The sequence below is a fragment of the Hyla sarda genome, chromosome 8 (genome assembly GCF_029499605.1).
Source record: "Hyla sarda isolate aHylSar1 chromosome 8, aHylSar1.hap1, whole genome shotgun sequence".
NCBI classification, from domain to species: Eukaryota; Metazoa; Chordata; class Amphibia; order Anura; family Hylidae; genus Hyla; species Hyla sarda.
Genome location: NC_079196.1, coordinates 219,861,395 through 219,887,788, shown reverse-complemented (window position 1 = coordinate 219,887,788; position 26,394 = coordinate 219,861,395). Strand labels below are relative to the sequence as shown.

The 26,394-nt window shown below is 45.1% G+C and overlaps 1 protein-coding gene across 2 annotated transcripts in view; it reads left to right on the top strand.

Annotated features, from left to right (window-relative positions):
• UBN1 (ubinuclein 1) overlaps positions 1-25,966 on the top strand; it is a 44,692-nt gene extending 18,726 nt beyond the window's left edge. For both annotated transcript variants that reach the window (XM_056537121.1, XM_056537122.1), the window contains exons 11-18: positions 1,938-2,060; positions 8,427-8,570; positions 11,405-11,455; positions 15,214-15,256; positions 21,603-22,607; positions 22,688-22,928; positions 24,645-24,737; positions 25,576-25,966. In XM_056537121.1, the coding sequence (XP_056393096.1) occupies positions 1,938-2,060; positions 8,427-8,570; positions 11,405-11,455; positions 15,214-15,256; positions 21,603-22,607; positions 22,688-22,928; positions 24,645-24,737; positions 25,576-25,646 (1,771 nt within the window). In that variant the 3' untranslated portion in view covers positions 25,647-25,966. The remainder of the gene's footprint in view (positions 1-1,937; positions 2,061-8,426; positions 8,571-11,404; positions 11,456-15,213; positions 15,257-21,602; positions 22,608-22,687; positions 22,929-24,644; positions 24,738-25,575) is intronic.
• Positions 25,967-26,394: the final 428 nt, after the last annotated feature.

Genomic DNA, 26,394 nt, shown 5'->3' with positions numbered 1-26,394 from the left:
GAGAAGTTTGTGACGAATCGAATTTGCTGTAAGTTCGCTCATCTCTAATGGGCATGACATGACTGGGACAGACGGCAATGTGAATGAGCCCTAATCTCTACCCTCCCATTAGTTAAACGGACATATATAGGCATGCTAGGAGTTGTAGTTTGGCAATAGCTGGAAGGCTGTGAGTGGGGGATCCCTATCATGCGGTGTAAACTCCTGCAATACAAAAAACTGTGAGAATACTGATATTAACCACAACAGCCAACCAGACCACAGCTGGCACTTATCCAGTTTTATGTCAAAAGGGTGCCTCCAGCTGTTGCAAAACTACAACTCCCAGCATGCCCGGACAGCCTATGGCTGTCCGGGCATGCTGGGAATTGTAGTTTTGCAACAGCTGGAGGCACACTGGTTTGGAAAAACTGCAGTAAAGTTATTATATAAGGAAAAGTCCTGCATGTCTTAAGAGTAAAATCTTCACAAGTTTAAAGGAGAACTCTGGGATGCAAAACTTATCCCCTGTCCTAAGGATGGGGGATAAGCGTCAGATCCCGGGGTTCCAACCTCTGGGACCTCCGCGGTCTCCTGCACGGGGCCCCGGGTCTCCTACTGAATGGGGCATGTCAACCACCGCACGAAGCGGCAGCCAATAGGCCTCCTCAATGTACCTCTATTGTAGAGCCAGAGATTGGGTCATGCCCCCATTCAGGAGGAGAGCTGGGGCAATATACAGGAGATCGCGGGGGGTCCCGGAGGCCAGACCCCCCCCCCCCCCCCCCCCTATTATCTGACACTGATCCTCTATCCTTAGGATAAGGGGATACGTTTCGTATCCTGGAGTTCTCCTTTAAGATCTGTTTGTCAATATAGACTCTAGTTACCACAGGTAGGAATACAGTGAGTTTTCTTCATATTATCATGACCCTTTTACCATTACCGTAATGGATTATACAACATATAATAAAACCGCATATAATGTAACCTCGTTTGTCAACTTTGTGACTTCAGATATAACTTATGGTAACTGTAAAGATCTATGCATGTCAAGATTGGCCTTAAAGGGGTACTCCAGTGAAAACCTTTTTTCTTTTAAATCAACTGGTGGCAGAAAGTTAAACATATTTGTAAATTACTTCTATTAAAAAATCCTTAATCCTTCCTGTACTTATTAGCTGCTGAATACTACAGAGGAAATTTATTTTCTTTTTGGAATGCTCTCTGATGACATCACGAGCACAGTTCTCTCTGCTGATGTTATTATAATAATAATAACGCTTAATTTATTGTTGTCCTTAGTGGGATTTGAACCCAAGTCCCCAGCACTGCAAGGCAGCAGTGCTAACCACTGAGCCACCATGCTGCCCTTAGCATACATCTGCTTTGCACGATTGCTAAAATGGACAGAGATGTCAGCAGAGAGCACTGTGCTCGTGATGTCATCAGTGTTCCAAAAAGAAAGGAATTTCCTCTGTAGCATTCAGCAGCTAATAAGTACTGTATGGATTAAATTTTTTTTAATAGAAGTAATTTACAAATATGTTTAACTTTCTACCACCAGTTGATTTAGAAGAAAAAAGGTTTTCACCGGAGTACCCCTTTAACTTGTCATGGTATCAGGTTTTTTGTCTTTGCTGCTTAAATCAGAATTTTATCCACAAACACTGTTTTTGTACGTTTCTTATACACTGTTTTGCTTTGATTCAAAATTGCATGAAGGGGTCTTTGAATATAATTTTCTGGATGGCCTGTTTGCTAGGAGTCTACATTCAGAAAATATATTGATATGGACAATTATGTGATTTTTTTTTTTTTTACATTTTTTTTTTTTTTTTTTGTAAGTGCATTTCAGGTTTACGTCCAGCAGTTAGAAGGTTAAATATACCAAACTCTGTAAGGTAGATGCTTCGGTCTATGGTCATAGACTGAATTATTTGCTTTAAATCTGTCAGGATGCTGTCTGAAGACAAGGATAAAGACCGGAAGACACCATCTGAAGAGGAAGAAGAAGAAGACAAGGGGAGCAAGAAAGCTGCCGGGCCTCGGAAGAAGTTCCAGTGGACAGAGGAGATCAGGTGAGGGCTCTGTGTGCGGCTGTATAAATAACCACCACCTTACCAAAAGAAAAAGCAGGAAAAATTGCAGAAATGGGGAGGTCATGTGAGAAATTCTGAGGTCACGTGGTCAAGAAATGGGGAGGCCACGTGAAGAAAACTTTTTATCAACTGGCTCCAGAAAGTTAAACAGATTTGTAAATTACTTCCATTAAAAAAATGAGCTGCTGAAGTGGAGTTGTTCTTTTCTGTCTAAGTGCTCTCTGATGACACCTGTCTCGGGAACTGTCCAGAGTAGAATCAAATCCCCATAGCAAACCTCTTCTACTCTGTGCAGTTCCCGAGACAAGCAGAGATGTCAGCAGAGAGCACTCTTGCCAGACAGAAAAGAACAACTCAACTTAATCAGCTGATAATTATTGGAAGTATTACATTTATTTATTTATTTTTAAATAGAAGTAATTTGCAAATCTGTTTGACTTTCTGGAGCCAGTTGATAGATATAGATATATATATATATATATATATATATATATATATATATATATATATATATATATATATATATATATATACCATATAAAAAGCAAAATCATGGGTAGTTGCAGTATCTTGTAATACCTTTTTTATTGGACTAACAAGATTTTGTAGAGACAAGCTTTCGGGATTCCTCCCTTTATCAAGTCATAAGCATTTCTGAGCTCACAAGGAGAAAACACAGGTTCTATCTCACAAAATATGCAGGGGTTAAAACAACATTAGTGGAGAATGGACATTAAGTTGGGCCATAAATTGTATAGCAATAGGACGATAGATACAGATAAGGATGAGGAGGGGGGGGGCTGGAGAGCAGAGGTGAGAATAGTGGTTACGCTGGACAGACAATTTAACTATAGAGCCATAGACTGAAGATAAGACTAGACAGGGGAGGGGGAGCAGGGGTGTGATGGTGTTAGAGCAGGGAGAGGGTAGAGAGTTTAGCAAAGGTTATAGGAAATTTTGATAATGGGATAAGAAGCTTAAATCCACATTAAGTCCTCTGTTCTTGGAGTCATAAAGAACTATCATTTTGGCTTCAAATGTCTTTCTTTCCTGGGTGTTCTTGAAGTTTCCTTTCAGGATCTTGATTTTGAGGTCCTGTAGGGAGTGACAATTCTCCTGCACCACAGAGAATGTAGTCTACATGATACAATGCACCAAGTGTGACCTGGGATGTTACATTGGTGAGACCAGTCAGCCACTCAATAAAAGGATGAACCTCCACAGATCGTCCATCAACAACCATAGAGAAAAGGACTATTGCACCCCAGTTGGACACCATTTCACCCAAACAGGTCCCTCCCTACAGGACCTCAAAATCAAGATCCTGAAAGGAAACTTCAAGAACACCCAGGAAAGAAAGACATTTGAAGCCAAAATGATAGTTCTTTATGACTCCAAGAACAGAGGACTTAATGTGGATTTAAGCTTCTTATCCCATTATCAAAATTTCCTATAACCTTTGCTAAACTCTCTACCCTCTCCCTGCTCTAACACCATCACACCCCTGCTCCCCCTCCCCTGTCTAGTCTTATCTTCAGTCTATGGCTCTATAGTTAAATTGTCTGTCCAGCGTAACCACTATTCTCACCTCTGCTCTCCAGCCCCCCCCCTCCTCATCCTTATCTGTATCTATCGTCCTATTGCTATACAATTTATGGCCCAACTTAATGTCCATTCTCCACTAATGTTGTTTTAACCCCTGCATATTTTGTGAGATAGAACCTGTGTTTTCTCCTTGTGAGCTCAGAAATGCTTATGACTTGATAAAGGGAGGAATCCCGAAAGCTTGTCTCTACAAAATCTTGTTAGTCCAATAAAAAAGGTATTACAAGATACTGCAACTACCGATGATTTTGCTTTTTGCATCACTGGACTAATACGGCTACTCCTAACTCATATATATATATATATATATATATATATATATATATATATATATATATATATTATATTATATATATATATATATATATATTTTTTTTTTTTCTGGAATACCCCTTTAAGGCGTTAATGTTATTCTGTATAGGCAAACTTCAAGGGGGTTTGTGATTGTTGTAAGAACACCTTTTCTCTATCGGCTCCATTGGGGGACACAGACCATGGGTATATGCTGCTGTCTCTAGGAGACTTGACACTATGGCAACAAAAAAAGTCGTCTTCTTCCAGCAGGATATACCCGCCCACAGGTACCTGAGGTAATCGGTTTTAGCTTAGTGTCTAAGGAGGTGGACATGGTCTGGAGTTCTCCCCAGACCAGGTCACACATTTTTGTTTTCTAAGTTTAGGGACATTTAGATTTTTATCTCCCTTTTCTTTTCCTGTTTTCAGGTGGGTACTCAGGAACATAGCGTTCACTGTTTTCCCCATTTGCGATTGAGGGGGCACAGGCATCGTGGATGTACTGTCAACCCCCTCTCGCCAACGGTCAGCGCCTGGGGTTGTACCTCATGGGTCCGGGTCCCCCTACCTCCCTGCTCGTCTCGCTATTACAGCCCGGCATGATGCAGGTGACAAAAGCTTACTGAAGACTTCATGAGGTAAGTTCTTCAGACTGAGGTGAGTATTTTCCCCCCTTTTCTTACAGGTTAGGGGACTTTCAACCTCTGGAGACCCCCAGTTTTGGCCCACTCTTATAGCAGCTGGGCAACTCCTTCCTAGCCCTGGAGTTATGGGGTATTCAGGAGGGACTGTGAGCCCTCCCTTACTTACTCTCTGGGTCTCTCTAACCCTGGGGATTGGGGGACATTATCAGTGGTGTAGGACTGTATTCGGTGCCTGTCTGCGCAGACGCCGGCATTTAAAAAAAAAAAGTGAGCAGAATTACTCGTGGAAATTCCTCTCCAATTCCTCAGTGTGAATATACCCTTAGAGAGGTCCTCCCTACGCCGACCCTCCAGAGAGACCCACTCTCCCTCTCCCTATACTAATCGCTCTCGCAAGCGTATAGGGGTGTATCATATGACTCATCTCCTGAGTCTTCTAGCAGACGGTTCTGGGGAGCCAGAGTGAGGGGGCATCACAGGCATCACCCCTCTGCTCCAGAATGCCGCAAGCGTCACTCCCCTAGAGGACGCTCCCCTGGTCGCCACTCTGGCTCCCCAGAACCGTGTACCAGGTCAGTATCTCCCTCTCGCATGGCTGCCTCCACTCGTTCCCTCTCACCTGGAGAACTTGTAGATGAGGATTCTGACTCAGAGGACCACAAGATGTGTCTGACACTGTGGACTCATTGGTTTTGGCCACAAGAGACACCTTCCATCTAGAGGACCCAGGAACTTCGGACGTAGCTCAAGAAGTTTCCTTTCGCCGTGCCCGACCGGCACAAAGGTTTTCAGCTCTCATGCTGAATTTGAAGCCTTGCTGGAGTCTGCCTGGAGGCATCCTGTCAAGAAGTTTCAGGAAACGAAGAGGGTTCAAGCGCAATATCCTTTTGCCAAGGAACTCATTGCTCGGTGGACCTCCTCTCCAACTGTGAATCCACCGATCTCATGCCTTTCTAAGGCGACTACCCTGCTATTGGCTGATGCGGCTGCCTTCAAGGATCCAGCGGACAAGAAGGTGGAGACCTTTCTTCCTGCTTTGCTTCTTCCCGGGTGTCAAAGCCCTTTTCAGTATGGTCTTCCAAACCCCGCCAGGGTATTCTTTCAGGATCCCCTCCGGAGGTTTTATCTCACCTAGCTCTCCAATGCTCCAAAGCTGGAGATTTTCTGTGTTCTGCTTCCATGCAGTCGGCCCGCTGTGCTGCCTTTACCATAGGCAACCTGGTAGCCCTCCATTGCTCCATGTGGCTTAAAGCCTGGGATGCGGACACCGCCTCCAATAAGTCTCTGACTGAACTTCCCTTTACTGGTTCTTGGCTGTTTGGTAAGCACCTAGCTGAGATAATCTCAGAGGCGACAGGCGGAAAGAGTTCCTTATTACCTCAGAATAAGGCTTGCAGCACTACTTCCCTTCGGAAGTCCTCCTCCTTCCGGTCCTTTCGGTACCAACAAAGGATCCAGGCAGGCACCTTCACGGGACAAGAAGGCTCCCTCCTTTCAGACCCGTCCCTCCTGGAATTCGAATAACCGTTCCGGCCATTTTGTGACCACATCGGGTACCCGCAAATCTACCTAGGCCTGAAGGGTCGCCCCCACCCGCAGACTTTTCTCGGGTGGGTGGTCGTCTCTTACTCTTCTGGGATGCCTGGATCAGGGATGTGGTAACCAACGGATACAGGATCAAATTTGCCACCCTTCCAAGGGATCGCTTTTTTTCTTTTCTGGATCCCCCGGGCCCCCTCTCTAGCAAAGGCAGTACGGGGTGCACTCCAGTCCCTTTTCATCCAGGGAGTAATTGTCCCGGTTCCTTCCAGGGAACTTTTTCGAGATTTTTACTCTAACCTCTTCGTGGTCCCCAAGAAAGGCGTTTCTGTTCCCCCAATCTTGGATCTCGAGCATCTCAACCAGCATCTTCAACTCCTCCATTTCCGAATTCGGTGGTGGCGTCCATGGATCAAGGGGAGTTTCTTCCTCGGTGGACATCAAGGATGCCTACCTCCCAGATTCCAATAATTCCTGGTCATCAGCGGTACCTCCGCTTTACAGTTCCGGGAGGCCATTTTCAATTTGTGGCTCTCCCCTTTGGTCTGGCCTCTGCTCTGCGGGTCCTTACCAAGGTTCTGGCACCTGGGATAGCCCTTTTACGGACAAAGGTGTCTCAGTGATCATCCTGATCAGAGCTCCAACCAGGGCCCAGAATCTGGAGAGTCTTAGTCTCAAACTCCAGGCCTTGTCTTGATTGACCATCCAACCTTTTTTTTTAAGCGAGAAAAGTCCAACCTCTCTCCTACCCAGTCACTAGTTTTCCTGGAGTTTCAGTTTGAATCCTCCTTCTCTCCCAGTGGGACAGGTCTCCATTGTCTCTCGACTGCAGAACCGGGCGGTCTAGGGCCTTTGGTGCCCCCCCGAGAAGCCCTTCTCCCCATCAACATATTGGAACTAGGGCAATTCTATCTTTGCTTGCTTCATTGGGAAATTCTCCTCTGGGCGGAACTCAGGGTTCCGGCCATCTCAGCGATTCTCATTCAGGGCATACTCAACTGGGAAGTAGACTTTCTCAACTGGTCCTCAGCCGACCCAGGCGAGTGGTCCCTGCATCCGGAGGTGTTTTCAGAGATCTGCAACCTCTGGGGCACTCCAGGCGTGGACCTCTGAGTGTCCCGCCACAACCAAAAAGTTCCTCTTTTTGTGTCAAGACCCGGGACCCCTTGGCTCTGGCCTTGGATACCCTGGTCTGTCTTGGTCGGGCTTTGCCTTACCTTATCTGTTTCCTCCCCCTTCCTCTCATTTTCAGGGTCCTGAGGAAACTCACAGCAGAGGGCGTTCCCGCCATTCTTGTGGCCCAGACTGGCCCTGGAGGGCGTGGTACATCGACGCGGTCAGGCTCCTGAACGACGTACCGCTGCGCCTTCCCTCTCGTCCAGACCTCCTATCTCAAGGTCCCCTGTGCCACCCCAATTTACCGTCTCTGCTTTTGAGGGCATGGCGGTTGAGACCGCGGTTCTAAGGACCCGCTGCTTCTCTTCCCAAGTGGTTCGCACCATGCTCAGGGCGGTGGTCCAACTGTCCTCCTGACTGATTTCCTTGCCCACCCAAGGGACGGCTTTGGTACGTCCTATAGTCTGTCGCCCAATGGAGCCGATAGAGAAAAGGAGATTTTTATGCTTACTGTAAAATCTTTCTCGAAGGATCCATTGGGGGACACAGCTGCCACCCTTTTTTTTTTTTTTTTTTGCTGTTCCTATTTCAGTTATCTGTCCGAGGGGGTGTTCAGTTACCTTTTTTTTTTTTTTTATTTTTATTTTTTTTTTTGGTTGCTCGGACAGTTCGTGGTTTTTCTCTTTACCTGTCGGTCTTCTCCTATTGCTCTGGGGCTAAAACTGATTAGCTCAGGTGCCTGTGGGCGGGTATACCCTGCTGGGAGGAGCCAACTTTTCTTGTTGCCATAGTGTCAAGCCTCCTAGAGATAGCAGCATATACTCATGGTCTGTGTCCCCCCCAATGGATCCTTCGAGAGAGAGATTTTACGGTAAGCATAAAAATCTCCTTTTTGTTATGTTCACACATTTTCTGCAACTGCCCCATTCATTTGAATGAGGTTTGCACAAGTCCAGGCCCACACATCCCTAAATGTGTGGGCAAAAAACGTCCGTATATGAGCATATCCTTACGCTATATTTTCAAGAAACCAGAGTACGAGTACCCCTTTAACTGACCTTCTAGCCTCCCAAAATGATAACACCAGAAGCCATTTTGTCTGCTAAACACCTGCCAATGCCTGTTCTCACATACTCTGTCTCTGCAGGCAGCTGCTGTGTCATCTGGTGCGAATGAAGGTGGACATGTATGAGCCAGAGGTAATGGGGACGCCGAGTCTGGAGGACTACTTAAAATGCTTCCTGGATGAGGAGGTGAAACCTTTGTGGCCCAGAGGCTGGATGCAAGCCCGGTATGTGTGGTTAAAAAAAAAAAATGAATGAATCCCATGATAAAACAAGGATCACCCAACTTTCCTACACTCCTAAAGGGCAAACCCACCTGGTGACTCATTTCTCACTATAGAACTGCAGAAATACTACACCACTCTGGAGCGTGGGAAAGCTGTGTGACAGCTTCTATAGTATGTTTCATAGTAGCCGACATTGGTTGCCACCTAAGGCTGTATAAAATTCCTACTAATCATAAAAGATGACTTGTGGAATATTTAGGGGATTATGTTGTATGACAATATTTCAGGTGAAGTATCCTTTTTCTTAAAGGGGTACTCTGGTGGAAAACAAATATTTTTTTTTAATATTTTTTTTTTATTTGGTGCCAGGAAGTTAAACAGATTTGTAAATTACTTATATTAAAAAATCTTTACCCTTCCAGTACTTTTTAGCAGCTGTATGCTACAGAGGAAATTCATATATTTTTTAATTTCTTTTTTTTCTTGTCCACAGTGCTCTCTGCTGACACCTCCGTATCAGGAACTGTCCAGAGCAACATATGGTTTGCAATGGGGATTTTCTCCTGCTCTGGACAGTTCCTGATACGGGCATCAGGTGTCAGCAAAGAGCACTGTGGACAAAACGAAAAAAGAAATTAAAAAAAGAAAAGAATTTCCTCTGTAGCATACAGCTGCTAATAAGTACAGGAAGGGTAAAGATTTTTTAATAGAAGTAATTTACAAATCTGTTTAACTTCCTGGCACCAAATTATTTAAAAAAAAAAAAAATAGTTTTCCACCGGAGTACCCCATTAACCCCTTAAGGACTCAGGGTTTTTCCGTTTTTGCACTTTCGTTTTTTCCTCCTTACCTTTTAAAAATCATAACCCTTTCAATTTTCCACCTAAAAATCCATATTATGGCTTATTTTTTGCGTCGCCAATTCTACTTTGCAGTGACATTAGTCATTTTACCCAAAAATGCACAACGAAACGGAAAAAAAAATCATTGTGCGACAAAATCGAAAAAAAAAACGCCATTTTGTAACTTTTGGGGGCTTCCGTTTCTACGCAGTGCATATTTCGGTAAAAATTACACCTTATCATTATTCTGTAGGTCCATACGATTAAAATGATACCCTACTTATATAGGTTTGATTTTTGTCGCACTTCTGGAAAAAATAACTACATGCAGGAAAATGTATACGTTTAAAAATGTCCTCTTCTGACCCCTATAACTTTTTTATTTTTCCACGTACAGGGCGGTATGAGGACTCATTTTTTGCGCCGTGATCTGAAGTTTTTATCGGTATGATTTTTGTTTTGATCACTTTTTATTAATTTTTTAATGGTATAAAAAGTGACCAAAATACGCTTTTTTGGACTTTGGAAATTTTTTGCGCGTACGCCATTGACCTTGGGGTTTAATGATATATTTTTATAGTTCGGACATTTACGCACGCGGCGATACCACATATGTTTATTTATATATTTTTTTACACTGTTTTATTTTTTTTTTATGGGAAAAGGGGGGTGATTCAAACTTTTATTAGGGAAGGGGTTAAATGACCTTTATTAACACTTTTTTTTTTTACATTTTTTTTGCAGTTTTATAGGTCCCATAGGGACCTATAACACTGCACACACTGATCTCTTATACTGATCATTGTTATCCCATAGGGACCTATAACACTGCACACACTGATCTCTTACACAGATCACAGGCGTGTATTAACACGCCTGTGATCAGTGTTATCGGCGCTTGACTGCTCCTGCCTGGATCTCAGGCACGGAGCAGTCATTCGTCGATCGGACACAGAGGAGGCAGGTAAGGGCCCTCGCGGTGTCCGGTCAGCTGTTCGGGATGCCGCGATTTCACCGCAGCAGTCCCGAACAGCCCGACTGAGCAGCCGGGTCACTTTCACTTTAGAAGCGGCGGTCAGCTTTGACCGCTGCTTCTAAAGGGTTAATACCGCACATCGCCGCGGGTCCCGGCCGTTGATGAGCGCCGGGACCGACGCGATATGATGCGGGATCGCGGCGCGATCCCTCTTCATATCGCGGGAGCCGGCGCAGGACGTAAATATACGTCCTGCGTCGTTAAGGGGTTAAACCAGAGTACTGTCATGAAGCCGCTAACAACCATAAAAAGCACTAGTCCTTCTCTCTGTTGCAGTTTTTTTTCCAACCAGTGTGCCTCCAGCTGTTGCAAAACTACAACTCCAAGCATGCCTGGACAGCCTTCGGCTGTCCAGGCATGCTGGGAGTTGTAGTTTTGAAACAGCTGGAGGCACACTGTTTGGAAATTACCACTCTAGTAAGTGATGGCCATCTTACTCCCTTCCCTCTCTGACATAGTAGAACACAGATCCTTTGACTGACTCTAAGGTTGCTAGGCAACAACCTTCACAGCAGAGCAGTAAAATGAATTGCTAGGGAGTCTAAAGGACTGAATTATACTTAGGGCCAACAGGCAAAAGATAATGGCGGCGGAGATTTGTCAAAACCTGTGCAGAGAAAAAAAGTAGCCCAGTTGCCCATGTCAGATCGCTTCTTTCGTTTAAAGAATAAAAGAAGCAATCTTGTTGCTATGGGCAACTGGTCAACGTTTCCGCTGCAGAGGTTTCGATAAATCTCACCGAATAAGCGCCAATCTCGCAGAGCCATAACAAGGCCCAATCCATTATCATTCAGCGATAATTTAAATAGCCAAATATCCAATCAGCTGACAAATGAGCATTATCGGCTAATCGAAAGCTCGTTCACACCGACCGATTGTCCGGATTTTCCGGTGTAAAAGGTCCTTTGGCGCAATATTTTTCTTGCTCTTCCTCACATTGTCTGTGTTTTTTGCAGGACGCTGTTTAAGGAGAGCAGACGGCTGTACCCCCAGCTCAGCTCCATGATGTGAGTATATGTCACTGGGATCACGTGAGTTCGGGGTAATGTTCATAATTGGTAATATTGGGGTTCTTGCATTTTGACCCCCATGTGACCATGACATGTAAATCGTCAGAAATCCAGTATGGAGTATAGACTCCCCTGTATTCCTACATTGGTCCTGATATACTATCGTAAATCCGACCATCTTTTGTCGGGTTGTGCGCCAGAAATTCTGTCTGCGCCAGAATTGGAAAAAAAAAACCCAACTAACTCTCCATTTTACTGAGAAGCCGAAAAAGGGGAGTGGCTGTCGGGAGAAGTGGGCATGGTCATCAAAAAGTGGGCGTGTTCCTGACATTTTCACAAAAACTCTACATATTTACTAAGGTTTCCACAGAAATTGTAGTGGATTTGAGCTGAGAAAAACCCGACAGATCAGAGCGGGTGTAAAAAAAAAAAATAAAAAAAAAAATAATAATAATAATAATAATAATTAAATGTAGGGAAAATGCAAATTGTAGAGAAACCTTAGTAAACACCATGGAAAAAAAATTGTAGGGAATTAAAACCCACAAACAAAACTACACAACACTCTTAGTAAATCAGGGCCATTGTTTGTACTGAATGGTAAATCTGGGCCAATAAGTACAATCTGCCTGAAACCCAAACACTCTGGGTTTTTTCACAGCAACCAATCAGAGCTCAGCTTTTATTTTACTAGATTTGGTTATTATATAAAACCTGAGCTGTGATTGGTTTGGGTTTCATGCAGATAAATCTGGGACACTGTATACCGGAAACTTCTGTTTACTGTCAGTAAGTGGAAATGCTATTGTTCTACTCAGAAGCTCAAAACCCACCCTAGTCCTTCTCCCACAGCTGGAGATTTATTACATTTTTTTTTTTTTTTAAAGAGAAAAATCAGAAACACCAATGCGACAAACTAGGTGCCGTTACCCTTTATAAGAGCCGCAGAAAAAATTAGCACTGTAATGGTGTGCTGACCTGGGTGTGTTGTACTGCGAGCCCCTCTTCCTCAGGTCCTATCCTCAGGGGAAATGCATAGTCCATTGTCTAACCTGTAACGTTTATCTGGCTAATAAAGACCATTTAGTTTATTAGTTTACAAGTTCAAGTATATTTGTTACTGTTATTTAATTATGTCACCTTGCTGATCCGGGAAAGGGCCGACCGAAGCATCATTGTTTTCCATAGGACGAGAGCTTTCTGGTTCCTGTTCCTCCACCAGCTACAGATCCCTGGGAACGGGATTGATGCTTCGATCGGCCCTTTCCCGGATCAGCAAGGTGACATAATTAAATAACAGTAACAAATATACTTGAACTTGTAAACTAATAAACTAAATGGTCTTTATTAGCCAGATAAAAGTTACAGGTTAGACAATGGACTACGCGTTTCCCCTGAGGATAGGATCTGAGGAAGAGGGAGTCCCGCCCCTCAAAATGCGTAGTCCATTGTCTAACCTGTAACTTTTATCTGGCTAATAAAGACCATTTAGTTTATTATTTTACAAGTCCGTGTATACCAGTTACTGTTATTTAAAGGGGTATTCCAGGATTTTTTTTTTATTTGACTATGGTACAGGGGCTGTAAAGTTAGTGTAGTCCATAATATAGTGTCCTTACCTGTGTGTGACGGTTTTCTCACAATTCTTCTGTGATTTTTCACTCCAATATTTATTTTTCCCAGCATACAAAATGACTGCTGTCTCAGATTTTTCCCAGGCTGCAATGCGGCCGAGACCTGACTCACTAGTCAGCTGATGACAGGGAGCCTGTCTGCTTCAATGGGTGGAGCGATCGCTTGGTGGGAGAGAGATCAATCTGCAACTAATGCAACAGCTGTAGGCACCCTGATTGAAAACCACAGGTCTCTTGAATGGATGCAGCTCATTTATGTTTCAATGGGTGGGGTGGCTGATCTGTGGGAGGGAGGAAAATGGAATTATGGGATTTGTAGTCAAAAGAAGAAAACTCAAACAGGAAATACCAGTTCACAAAAAGCTAGCCACAGTGTTATGGTAATCTCATGGCATAGCCATTTATCCCCAAGACAAGCGCAGATCCTTCCTAAGCATGTCCATTACTGTCTGCCAGGTACCTACTAAAATCACCTTATGCTGGAGAACCCCTTTAACTATTCCACCTCGCTGATCTGAGGAAGCGCCGACCAAAGCATCATTGTTTTCCATAGGATGTGAGCTTTCTGTTTCCTGTCTTGCTTTGACACAGCTGGAGATTTGTTACAGTATATCAATCCATACCTGAAGTCTGTGTTCCCCAACCTTCGGCGCTCCAGCTGTTGCAAAGCTGCAACTCCCATAATGACTTGACAGCTGTTAGGACATGATGTCGGTGGGTTCATAGAAGAACTCCCGCGATCTCCAGAAGTGCCATAGACAGTGCATAGATGGACTGATGGATAAGAGAGAGAGGACACAGAGACATTCTCACAGAGAACTTATCTTCTCTGTACTGAGGGGAAGTGCAGCATGAGAGGAACGGCACCAGGATCTTCTCTTCAGGAGGTGCAGCTCCTAAAATGTTCCCCCAGTGAACTGATAGTAGTCATCTCTGCTCCCAGCAGGAAGATCCTGCACACCAAATCTGTGCAGGATACTCTACAAGAGAATAGATCCTTAGGATAGGGTCACACGTGTTGTATTTTTGCTGCGTATTTTCTGCTACCCTATGTCAATGGGTAACAAAATCTGCTGCAGAAAATACTCAGCAAAATACGGCACGTGACCCTACCCCAGTGTTTCCCAACCAGGGTGCCTCCAGCTGTTGCAAAACTACAACTCCCAGCATGCTGGGAGTTGTAGTTTTGCAACAGCTGGAGGCACCCTGGTTGGGAAGCACTGCCCTACCGTTACAGTTACAGTGTCCTGCACATATTTGATGCAGCAGATTTAAAGGGGTACTCCGGTGGAAACCTTTTTTTTTTATTTATTTATTTTTTTTTTTAGTTTTGTTAAAGTTTTGTTTTGTTAACAGATTTGTTAATTACTTCTATTCAAAATTCTTTATCCTTTATACTTATTAGCAGCTGTATGCTACAGAGGAAATTCTTTATTTTTTTAATTTCTTTTTTTGTCTTGTCCACAGTGCTCTCTGCTGACACCTGATGCCCGTATCGGGAACTGTCCAGAGCAGGAGAAAATCCCCATAGCAAACCTATGCTGCTCTGGACAGTTCCTGACACGGACAGAGGTGTCAGCAGAGAGCACTGTGGTCAGACAAAAAGAAAAGAATTTCCTCTGTAGCATACAGCTGCTAAAAAGTACTAAAAGGATTAAGATTTTTTTAATAGAAGTAATTTACAAATCTGTTTTACTTTCTGGCACCAGTTGATTTAAAAAAAAAAAAAAAATCATTTCAATCGTTCAATCATTTAGTTTAAATTGAAATCTTTGTGCATCAAATATGTGCAGGATACGCAGGGAGGGAGATTTATCAAAACCTGTCCAGAGGAAAATTTGCCTAATTGCCCATAGCAACCAATCAGATCACTGCTTTCATTTTTAACAAGACCTCTGAAAAATGAAAGAAGCGATCTGATTGGTTGCTATGGGCAACTGGGCAACTTTTCCTGTGCACAGCTATTGATAAATCTCCCACTGGACTTAGCCGTCTCATTTAATGGGACCTAAAGAAACGTCTCCAGGCTCTTGATGAGTTTATGTATTGTTCTGTCATTTTCTGGTCACGTGAAAGGTTTTAAATTTTTTTTTTTTTTTTTTTTTTTTTTTTTTTTTTCAGGGCAAAGAACAAAACTGTTAATCCACCTAAAATAAAAGCAAAGGTAATGTGATTCTTATTTAATGTAGATTTGTTTTGTTAAAAAAAATAAAAGTTGCATACAGAGATTAAAGCTGGAGCGAACTTACAGTAAATTAGCTCGTAGCGAACCTCGCAGCTCGGCTGTCGATTACTTTAGTCTGCATAAATTAGTTCAGCTTTCCAAGGGCTCCAGTTGCCTGGAAAAGGTGGATACGGACCTAGGAGACTTAAAGGAGTAATCCAGTGGTGACCCAGTGGTGAACAACTTATCCCCTATCCTAAGGATAGGGGATAAGTTTGAGATCGCGGGGGGGTCCGACCGCTGGGGCCCCCTGCGATCTCCTGTACGGGGCCCCGACAGCCCGCGGGAAGGGGGCGTGTCGACCTCCGCACGAAGCGGCGGCCGACACACCCCCTCAATATAACTCTATGGCAGAGCCGAAGCGCTGCCTTCGGCAATCTCTGGCTCTGCCATAGAGATGTATTGAGGGGGCGTGTCGGCCGCCGCTTCGTGCGGGGGTCGACACCCGCTATCTGGCCGGAGAGCCTGGCCCCCGTACAGAGAGATCGCAGGGGATAAGTTTTTCGCCACTGGACTACCCCTTTAAGACTGTCTTGCCGGACTTTTCCAGGCAACCAGAGCCCTTGGAAAGCTGAACTAATTTATGCAGACTAAAGTAATCGACAGCCGAGCTGCGAGGGGTTCGCTACGAGCCAATTTACTGTAAAACCGCTCAACTCTAGTGGCCACGCACGCTAAATGTGTCCGCTGAACTTGCTGATTTCGGAGGGACTAGTTGACCATCTAATGCAGTGGCTTCCAAACTGTCGCCTCCAGCTGTTGCAAAGCTACAACTCTAGAGGGCCATTGTGATCTCAGAGGAGGTAAGAGGAGTCTGGCAGCAGCTTACCCTATACCCCCCTCCCACTCCACATTAAAAACACATGTACGCTCTTCCAAATGAGCATGCATTTGTACGGGGGCCCAACTTACTCCTGGTTTGCTATTTTAAGTATGGGTTTAAAAAAAAAAAAAAAAGCTATAGCTCCTGGATGAGGTAGGTGGCTACCCTTTCATCCGACATCTAGTGAAGATGTATGGGGATGTAGAATTTTATGCTTTTGATCTCTGCAGATAAGTATCTCGTGTTTGAGAGGATAAGATGGAGCATGTCTGCGCTTCTGATAAAGACCAATACTGACATCAGTTTGAGGGTGTTGACTGTGCTAAAAACTCAAGATTGTCTATAGACCAGTGTTTCCCAAGCAGGGAGCCTCCAGCTGTTGCAAAAATACAACTCCCAGCATGCCGGGACAGCCAAAGGCTGTCCGGGCATGCTGGGAGTTGTAGTTTTGCAACAGCTGGAGGCACCCTGCTTGGGAAACACTGGTCTATAGAACACTAAGGCTGCGTTCACACGGCTGTCTAGACCCGTCCCGTTCTTCTCCCGTCAAAAATAAAGCCTTAAAAAGAAAAAAGAACGAACAATAACGGATGCAAACGGATGTTATCCGTCAGTATCCATTTGGATCTGTTATTGTTCATTTAATAAACCAAAAAAAATAAAAAATATAATAATTTTTTTGTTCTGAGCATGCTCAGAAGTAAAAACGGATTGAAAACAACGGATGCAAATGGATGACATGAAAAGGCTCATCCTTTTTCCATAGGCTTCAGTGTTAAATTTACTGTATCCGTTTTTTCTTCCGTCAAATACTGCATGTGCTGTTTTTTTTCTGCTGTCAGAAAAAATGGAAATGAGCGCAGACGGGTGCAAACGGATTGTAAAAAAAAAATCCCATTGACATGAATGGGATTTTTTTTTTTTAAACCGTTTTTTTTTTAAATCCGTTTATATCCTGCAAAAACGGAACCGAAACGGGGGATAAAAGGAAAAAAAAAGAAAAAAACGGGGACAGACGGCCGTGTGAACGCACAGTTAGAAGTTATCCTTCAGTAGTCATTAACCTGACACATAGATAATATAAATATTTGAGCAGGTGCTTGCAATGAGGAGAGGGGAAGAGGCTGAAGACTCCACTTACTTTGGTTTGTCTCCTTTGATAGCAAAAGATCAGGGAGAGGAAGCTAGCGGATTATTGGGGGTCTTACTGCTGGGACCCCCACAGATCAAAAGAGTTGGAGATTCAGCTCTGGGTTATGTTCCAAGACCCATAGCAAGTTAATGGAGCAGTTGCCAGACATGCATAATGCAACTTCTAGGGGGACAACTGACCTGTTCTCATGATCGGTAGCAGTACAGTGGTCCCTCAACATACGATGATAATTCCTTCCAAACGACCCATCGTTTGTCGAATCCATCGTATGTTGAGGGATCCGTGCAATGTAAAGTATAGGAAGTTATACTCACCTGTCCCCGCCGCTCCGGACCGAGTCCTCACCGCTCCCGATGCTGTCCCAGGGGCTCCCGATGCTGTCCCAGGGGCTCCCGATGCTGTCCCAGGGGCTCCCGATGCTGTCCCAGGGGCTCCCGATGCTGTCCCAGGGGCTCCCGATGCTGTCCCAGGGGCTCCCGATGCTGTCCCAGGGGCTCCCGATGCTGTCCCAGGGGCTCCCGATGCTGTCCCAGGGGCTCCCGATGCTGTCCCGCTGCTCCGGCGTCTTCTTCGCGATCCTCCAGCTTCATCCGCATCTTCTGCAGGGTCCAGGCCTCGCTTTCGGGTGACATTATTACGTTGCGGCGCCGGCACGGCGTGCGTAGTAACGTAATAACGACGCTGGAAAGCGAGGCCCAGACCTCGGAGAAGATGCAGAAGACGCCGGAGGATCGCGAAGTGGACCCGGAGCAGCGGGGATAGGTAAGTGAACCTGCCCGGGATGCTTAAACTGCTATCCGACAGCAGCTTAAGCATTTTGCGCTGTCTGATAGCAGTTAATGCGATGGCCCCGACATATAAAAGCATCGTATGTCGATTTGATCATATGTCGGGGCCATCGCATGTCGGGGGGGGTTACTGTATTTGCAGTCAGACCTCCGGATCAGCTAGTTACCTCTTACCTCCTATCCTGTGGATAGGTGCTAACTTCTAATTTTGCCATAATTCCTTTAAATGGGCCCTGTCATTAAAACTAATTTTTGCTATTGCACTCCTTGTGGTAAATAAAAAAATCTTTCTAATGTACTTTGTTTAAAAAAAATGAAGTTTTCTATGTTTTTTATTTGTGTTTAAAAAAATCTGCCACTAGGTGTCTCCCTAGTGCACATTTCCCGCTATCTCTTGCACAAACTGACCTTGGACTCCTGCTGGCCTGGCAGAAGTCCAAAATCAGGAAATGCTGTCTGGCTTGCTGGGGGGGGGGGATGTGCAGCCTTATCCAATCACAGCTTATCTCACACTGAACTGCTCTGGGCTGTGTGTAGCAGAGTGAGGGAGGAAGTTCTCCCCTGTATGGCTTCAGATGATGTCATAGCCTGCTGGGGAACGCCCCTTCCCAGTCTGTGAATCTGTGAGACTGAGCAGAAAATACAGAGCAATATCAAGGTAGAAAACTAAAAAATAATAATAAAAATAAAGGCCGGGGGGGGGTGGTTTATCATGATGGGGGCAGTGAACTGGGAGGATTATAACATTTAACAAGATAATGAGAGGTTCTCTTTATTTACATGTAGAATATCCTGTACATATTTGATGCACAAGATTTCATTGTAAACTAAATGATTGAACACATCTGTAAATCTGCTGCATCAAATCCCGTGCATCAAATATGCGCAGGTTACTGAACAATCTAAGGGTAGCTGCTGTATTTTGCTGCATATTTTCTGCTTTTGTTACGCATTGACTTCAATGTGTCGGAAAATACGCAACATCAAATACGCAGCAAAATACGGCACTAAGGATCTATTCACACAGTATCCTGGACAGATTTGATGCGCAGGATTTGAAGCTGCAGATTTTATGCTGCACATTTCAATGTAAACTAAATGATCATATATGTGAAGGATTAAGTATGTCTGAATACACCCTAAAGGGTTGTTTCCACAGATTACATGTGTCACTTGAGCACAGGATAGACAGACTGACACCCCGACATTCACTAAAACTGTCAAGGAATGGGGAGACTGGTGACCCGGTTCTCTTAATCACGGTCATCCTGTCATTGATAAACTACATGTATGAGAAAACTCCTTTTAAAGAGGTACTCCGGTGGGAAAACTTTTTTTTTTATTTATTTTTTCTTAAATCACCTGGTGCCAGAAAGACAGATTTGTAAATTAAATTACTTCTATTTAAAAAAAAAAATCTTAATCCTTCCAGTACTTATTAGCTGCTGAATACTACAGAGGAAATTATTTTCTTTTTGGAACACAGTGCTCTCTGCTGACCTCTCTGTCCAGAACTGTCCAGAGTAGCAGAAAATCCCCATAGCAAACATAGGCTGCTCTGGACAGTTCCCAAAATGAACAGAGATGTCAGCAGAGAGCACTGTGCTCGTGAGGTCAGCAGAGAGCTCTGTGTCTTTCCTGTGTAGTATTCAGCAGCTAATAAGTACTGGAAGGATTAAGATTTTTTTTTTTTTTTTTAATAGAAGTAATTTACAAATCTGTTTAACTTTCTGGCACCAGTGAAAACCTCCGGTGAAAACCTTTTTTTCTTTTAAATCAACTGGTGCCAGAAAGTTAAACATATTTGTAAATTACTTCTATTAAAAAAATCTTAATCCTTCCTGTACTTATTAGCTGCTGAATACTACAGAGGAAATTCTTTTCTTTTTGGAATGCTCTCTGATGACCTCACGAGCACAGTGCTCTCTGCGGACGTTATTATAATAATAATAAAACTTTATTTATTGTTGTCCTTAGTGGGATTTGAACCCAAGTCCCCAGCACTGAAAGGCAGCAGTGCTAACCACTGAGCCACCATGCTGCCCTTAGCATTCATCTGCTATTCATGGTTGCTAAAATGGACAGAGATGTCAGCAGAGAGCACTGTGCTCGTGATGTCATCAGTGTTCCAAAAAGAAAGGAATTTCCTCTGTAGTATTCAGCAGCTAATAAGTACTGTATGGATTAAGATTTTTTAATAGAAGTAATTTACAAATATGTTTAACTTTCTGCCACCAGTTGATTTAAAAGAAAAAAGGTTTTTCACCGGAGTACCCCTTTAACTCCTAGATCTGGGTCCTTTCTATGTTTTTAACCAGTCAAGAGCGCTCTGTGTGATGGGGCAAACTGATAGGGCCATTGTTTAAAAAAACGCCTGACCGTGTGGTTGTCCTGGATGAGAAAATCATGGCCGCAGTCTCCTGGACAAGTGTTTCCCAACTAGGGTGCCTCCAGGTGTTGCAAAACTACAACTCCCAGCATGCCCGGACAGCCAAAGGCTGTCCGGGCATGCTGGGAGTTGTAGTTTTGCAACACCTGGAGGCACTCTGGTTGGGAAACACTGTCCTAGACATAGCACCACACCTGTCCATTGGTTCAGCTCCGTTTAAGTGAAGGCGGCCAATGCTTCAGTATCTCACACAGTCCATGGAGTCTAAAACGTTTTCATATTTATACGTATAGTTTGGCGCCCGCCGTGTGCTGCAGCTGCTGCAGTTATGTCTTTTTGCATTTCATGGACCGGAGCAGCCATAGTTTTCTAATCCTGGACAAGACCATTCATCATTTTATAATGGCCGTGTGTACATCTCTTCTGGGATTCAGCATGTGGAGATTCTTGTGGCCCTTAAAGGGGTACTCCGCCCCTAGACATCTTATCCCCTCTCCAAAGGATAGGGGATAAGATGTCTGATCTCTGGGGACCCTGCGATCTCGGCTGCGGCACCCCAGACATCCGGTTCACGGAGCGATCTCCGCTCCGTGCCGGATGACTGGCGATGCGGGGCGGAGGCTCGTGACTAGAGATGAGCGAATTTACAGTAAATTCGATTCGTCACGAACTTCTCGGCTCGGCAGTTGATGACTTATCCTGCATAAATGAGTTCAGCTTTCAGGTGCCCCGGTGGCTGGAGACTCTTTCCTAGGACTGTATCCACCTTTTCCAGCCCACCGGAGCACCTGAAAGCTGAACTAATTTATGCAGGAAAAGTCATCAACTGCCGAGCCGAGAAGTTCATGACGAATCGAATTTACTGTAAATTGGCTCATCTCTACTCGTGACATCACGGTCACACCCCACTTGTGACATCACGCCCCCCCTCAATGCAAGTCTATGGGAGGGGGACATCACGAGTCTCGGTGCTACACTCAACGCTCTAAACGAACGCTGGGTGTAGCAGGGAGATCGTGGCGGGACCCCCGCGATCAGACGACATATACCCTATACTTTGAATAGGGGATAAGATGTCTAGGGGCGGAGTACTCCTTTATTGTTCATTTTGTGATTTACTTTTTCTTCTATAGGAATCCTTCAATAGGCTAGAGAAGAACGTTCCTAGTTCGTCTATGGAATCCCAAGTTTCTGCAGTCACCAGACCAGCGTCAGCCAAGGATAGTCCTCCCTCCGTGGCGTCCTCTTCTGGGGGGTCTCCAGTGTCCGCTCACACTCAGGACAATTCACTGGACGGGGATCTGATCCACAACCCCCCGTCACTGGAGGGAGTTTCGGAGCACTTGTCGGCCCTTTCTGGCAGATCCTCCGGCCTGGTCTTTGAGTTTCCCGTCCCCTCTAAATCTTCTGTTCCTGAGAAGCCCATCATGGTGGAGGAAAAGAAGAAACCATGCCCTCCTATCTCTGTCCCCGGGTCTTTACAGGCGGCAGCACGGCCAGTTTTCAATAAGAAGTTTATAGTTACAAACTCGGAGAAGAAAGTGGCCTCTCCCTTGCCCAGTCCGAAGCCCTTATCTGAAACCCAGCAGAAGCAGCCGTCTCCGCACCAACCTGTGAAGACCGCACACCCGTCTGTACAGCCCACCATGAGTCTCTACCAGATAGGCAACAAGGGCAGCTTTACTCATCCTATACAAAGTGGAGGGGCCAAAGTCACGGCACCCTCACAGCAGCCTCCCACCCCTCAGACCAAGCCGCTAAAACCCCAAGCCATTCCACCCTCATCATCCACCACTCACAAGCCTATAGCTTCTCCAGGATTCATAGTAAAACCCCCCAGCAATTCCATCCCTTCAGGAGTTCAGATTTACAGGGGCCCTGTGAGCCGAATGCCGGCAACGCCACATGGTAACTTGGGAAACAATAGCGGGCAAAATGCCACCATGACTGTGAATCCACCCACTTCGTCCGGAAATCGCAATCCCGCCACAATGTCTACCAAAAAGTCCACCCGCCCTCCCCAGAAACTGACCCTGATGGCTCCTCAAGACTCTGGGAAAGGGACACAAGGAGTAGCCAAGTTACTGACATCGTCTATGGTGGCTGCAGCAGGAGGAAACGCTGCATCTAACATTAATGTAAGTCAGACAGTGTTAGTAGACATGGTCATGTGTTCATGTGGATGTATTCACTGTTATGTATGGTGTTTGTGTCTCAGAAGGGCAATGTAGCACCTGGATTGCTTGGCACCGCTCCGCTGACCATCCTGACCTCGTCTTACAAACAAAACGGAGGGAAGATGCCTGCACCGACCTCGCTGAGCCTGCTCTCCCCCATCAGTAACTTCCCCTTACACGTCGTGTCCTTCACCACCGAGCCTTCCCCCAAAGCTGGAGCTTCAAAAGATGCCATAGTCACAGGGCCGGCCCCGGGCACCTTCAACCACGGGCTACCAAGGAGTAAGTTCACTCTTTATAGCATTGTAACAATTATAATGGATATTAGGTATAGCAGAGACGGCTGTGACTAAGCGTTACAGACTATCCAGCAGTGCACAGCACTCTGCTATATACTGTCCGACTGCAGTGACCACCTGCTGCTAGAACTGAGTCATTCCATTGGATTTGGGATTTTTTGGTTGCCGGAAAGCTTCAACCCATGTCTCTCCATTTTGTAAGTCAGCGTTTCCCAGCTTGTGGCCCTCCAGCTGTTGTAGTTTTGAGCCATAGGTTGGGGAACACTCGTCTAGTCAGGTCTGGGACATAGTGGGAGTTATATTGTTTTTAACAGCTGGAGAGTCATAGGCTGATGAACACTGGTCTAGTCAGGTGTAGGTTATGGTTGGAGTTGTAGTTTTGCAATAGCTGGAGAGCTGTAGGTTGGGGAACACTGATCTAGGACGTGGTGGGACTTGAAGTTTCGCAATAGCATAAAAGCCACTGATTGAGGAATCCTAATCTACTGATCTAGGACATGGTGGGAGTTTGCGATAGTTCTGTAGGTGGAAATGTAGTGTCCAGGCTAAACAGTGAACGGGCTGAACTGCAACACCAGACACAACTCATGGACAGTTCTATAACTTTCTAATATACTTTGCATTTCTATTCCTCCTGTCAGAGATCTCTGCTTGCTGTCAGTTCATACTTAAGTGGGCACTGTCAGATTCGAAAACTTTTTATATGTTGTTACTGATGAAAATGCAATACCTTTTATAATATGGTTGTTCATTTTTTTGACTATTTAAAGGAGTAGTCTCATGGATAAAATCTATCTTATGATAGAGGATACCTTTTAGCCCGCGGTGGGTCCGAGCGCTAGCAGCGCGTCACGAATCCCACTCTAAGTGCGGGCCACCACGCCCCCTCCATCTCTGTAGGAGAGCCATTTGGCTATCTTCGGCTCTCCCATAGAGATATATGGAGGGGGCGTGGCGTGATGCACCGCTCCAGGGGAGAGCTGAGGCTTCATACAGGGGATCGCAGGGGGCCCCCCCAGCACTCGGACTCCCCGTAATCTAAAACTTGTCCCCTATTCTGCAGAAATGGAATAAGTTTTTATCCATGAGATATCTCCTTTAGTAAAGAAAACTGCCTCTGAAAATCCCACCACTAGGGGTCCCCATACCTACTGGGACACTAACCAGTCCTGCAGCAGCATCAGGCTTGTCCATGAGTCATGGACAAGGCTGCATTAGCAGAAACCATTACCAATCCCCTCCCGCCACCACAAGGAGGGACATGTCCCCTGCCCCTGAGAGGATTTCTAACCCTGTGAGCTAATGGTAAGTGGTATTTTTATAATAAATATAGGTGATAGAATTATATATACATAGTCAGGATTGGGTTCTGAGCAACATATTAATTCTCTTTTTGGGGGGGATCGGACAGGTACAGGTTTAAGCACTCACACAGCCACTTGGGTATAAGTTCAGTATAAGAGGGAGATTGGTTCCAGTCTATTTAGCTCAATGTCAGTGGGATATATGGGTCTGTTCACTAGGAAAATAACAAGGTTCCCATTCACTGATGGAAAGCAGAAATGTTGGAAAGTGTAAGTCAAAGTATATTAGATAGAGAAGGTTTGTATTTTTTCTATTAGATAGAGGAGATTTGCTTTGAATGTTGTGCTGCGCGGTCTCTGACAATGTGCCCTTCCCTCTCTCTTTCTCTGTCCAGATATCCTGGGTGGTCTACGTACCAGTACCGGCCATCATTCCAGCCCAATTCCTCACCCAGCCTTATCTGGACACATTCAGCCGGCACAGACAGGTACGGCCGGGTCATGCAGGCCTCGGTGTAGTTCAGGGGGGGGGCTGATTAGCAGGTCGTCCCTACATCAGGGGTGGGGTACAGATGATGCACCGAAACCTCTCATACAGTTACTGCTTATATATATTATTGTGACACTGGGCCACAGCTGTATGTATTGTTTGAATAATGAGGGAGGGTGTATGTGGAGAATGCTTCATCTTATTGAAGTGGAACGATACTTGCAATACTACCCTTCACCTCTGGGTGTCAGTCTTCACATACAGATCATTTAGGCTGAGGATGGTGTCAGGGAATGACAGTGAAGACAGCCACAGGTTTTGAACGAATTAAAGGGGTCACCGCTGCCCTGGATCGTTGCTGTCATCACGTCCCCGGGGTGTCCTCGCTGCTCCGGACAGTCACCGCTGCCCTGGATCATCGCTCTCCATCACGTCTCTACATACGCCGCTCCCATTGGATGACGGGATGGTGTGCGTGGCGACGTGATGAAAACGATGCAGCGGAGCCCGAAGAGGACTGTCCGGAACGGTGGGGACAGGTGAGTGACACACACCGGGGCACACGGGCACATTAAACGGCTATCCGGTGTCAGCTGAAGCAGTCGGCGCTGCCGGATAGCCGTTTATGCAATGGCCCCGATATACAAAAGCATCGTATGTTGATGCTGCCTTCACCATGCGATGGCCTCTGAGAGTGATCGTATGCTGAAATGATCGTATGTCGGGGGTCACTGTATTATCATTTGGGACCTGGTGGACACTGTGCACACAGTCTTATGATAGTCTGAGGACTGACTTTTGTATTGCGACTAAACTCTTCTCTGTCTGTCCTGCAGATGGCGCACACACCCACAGCAAAGGTACCGTGCCTTCCCAGATGAGGACCAGCCGACCGAACAACCCCTGAGGACCCGGTCGTCCATTCTGGACGCCGCCGTCAGCACTTTCCTACACATTTCACACCTATTTTATACTCGGCAGCAGTGGACGGCCACAGATTTTATATTTGTGTACATGAGAAAGCTCTTAGTTTTTTTTTTTGTTTTTTTTTAGTACACAGGATCGATACCACCACATCTTTTCTTCATCTTCTATACATTTCTATGGTAACAGCCAATATATGCACAGCTGACTGCACTATTGTTACAAATATGAAGAGTAAATCCGCTCCCACGTTTCCCAAACACGGCTTGACTCTAATATGAATGGAAGAACATCGGAATAGCAAGTGGTAAACGATGCAGACGTCACTCAGAACCAGATAAAAAGCCGCAAGGCATGCGGCACAGTTAACGTAAAAAAAACAGCAACAATGGAGACAGCGTGAATGCGTTTCGGGTAAAGACCAAAACGCGTCCAAGCTGTCTCCATTGTTGCTGTTTTACTTTGGCTGTACCGCACGCCTTGCGGCTTTTTATCTGGTTCTGAATAAAGTCTGCATCGTTTACCACTTGCTATTCTGCTGTTCTTCTATGGTTACTGTTGGCCTATGGGACAGGGGTATATATATAATTAATATATATATATATATATATATTGGATCTCTCTTCCATCCCCCTCCATGTGGGGTCATACACTGCATCATTCCTGAACAGACTCTTAAGGCTACAGGAGATAAATCGTCCATAACTACAATGTAAATCGTAACAAATCCT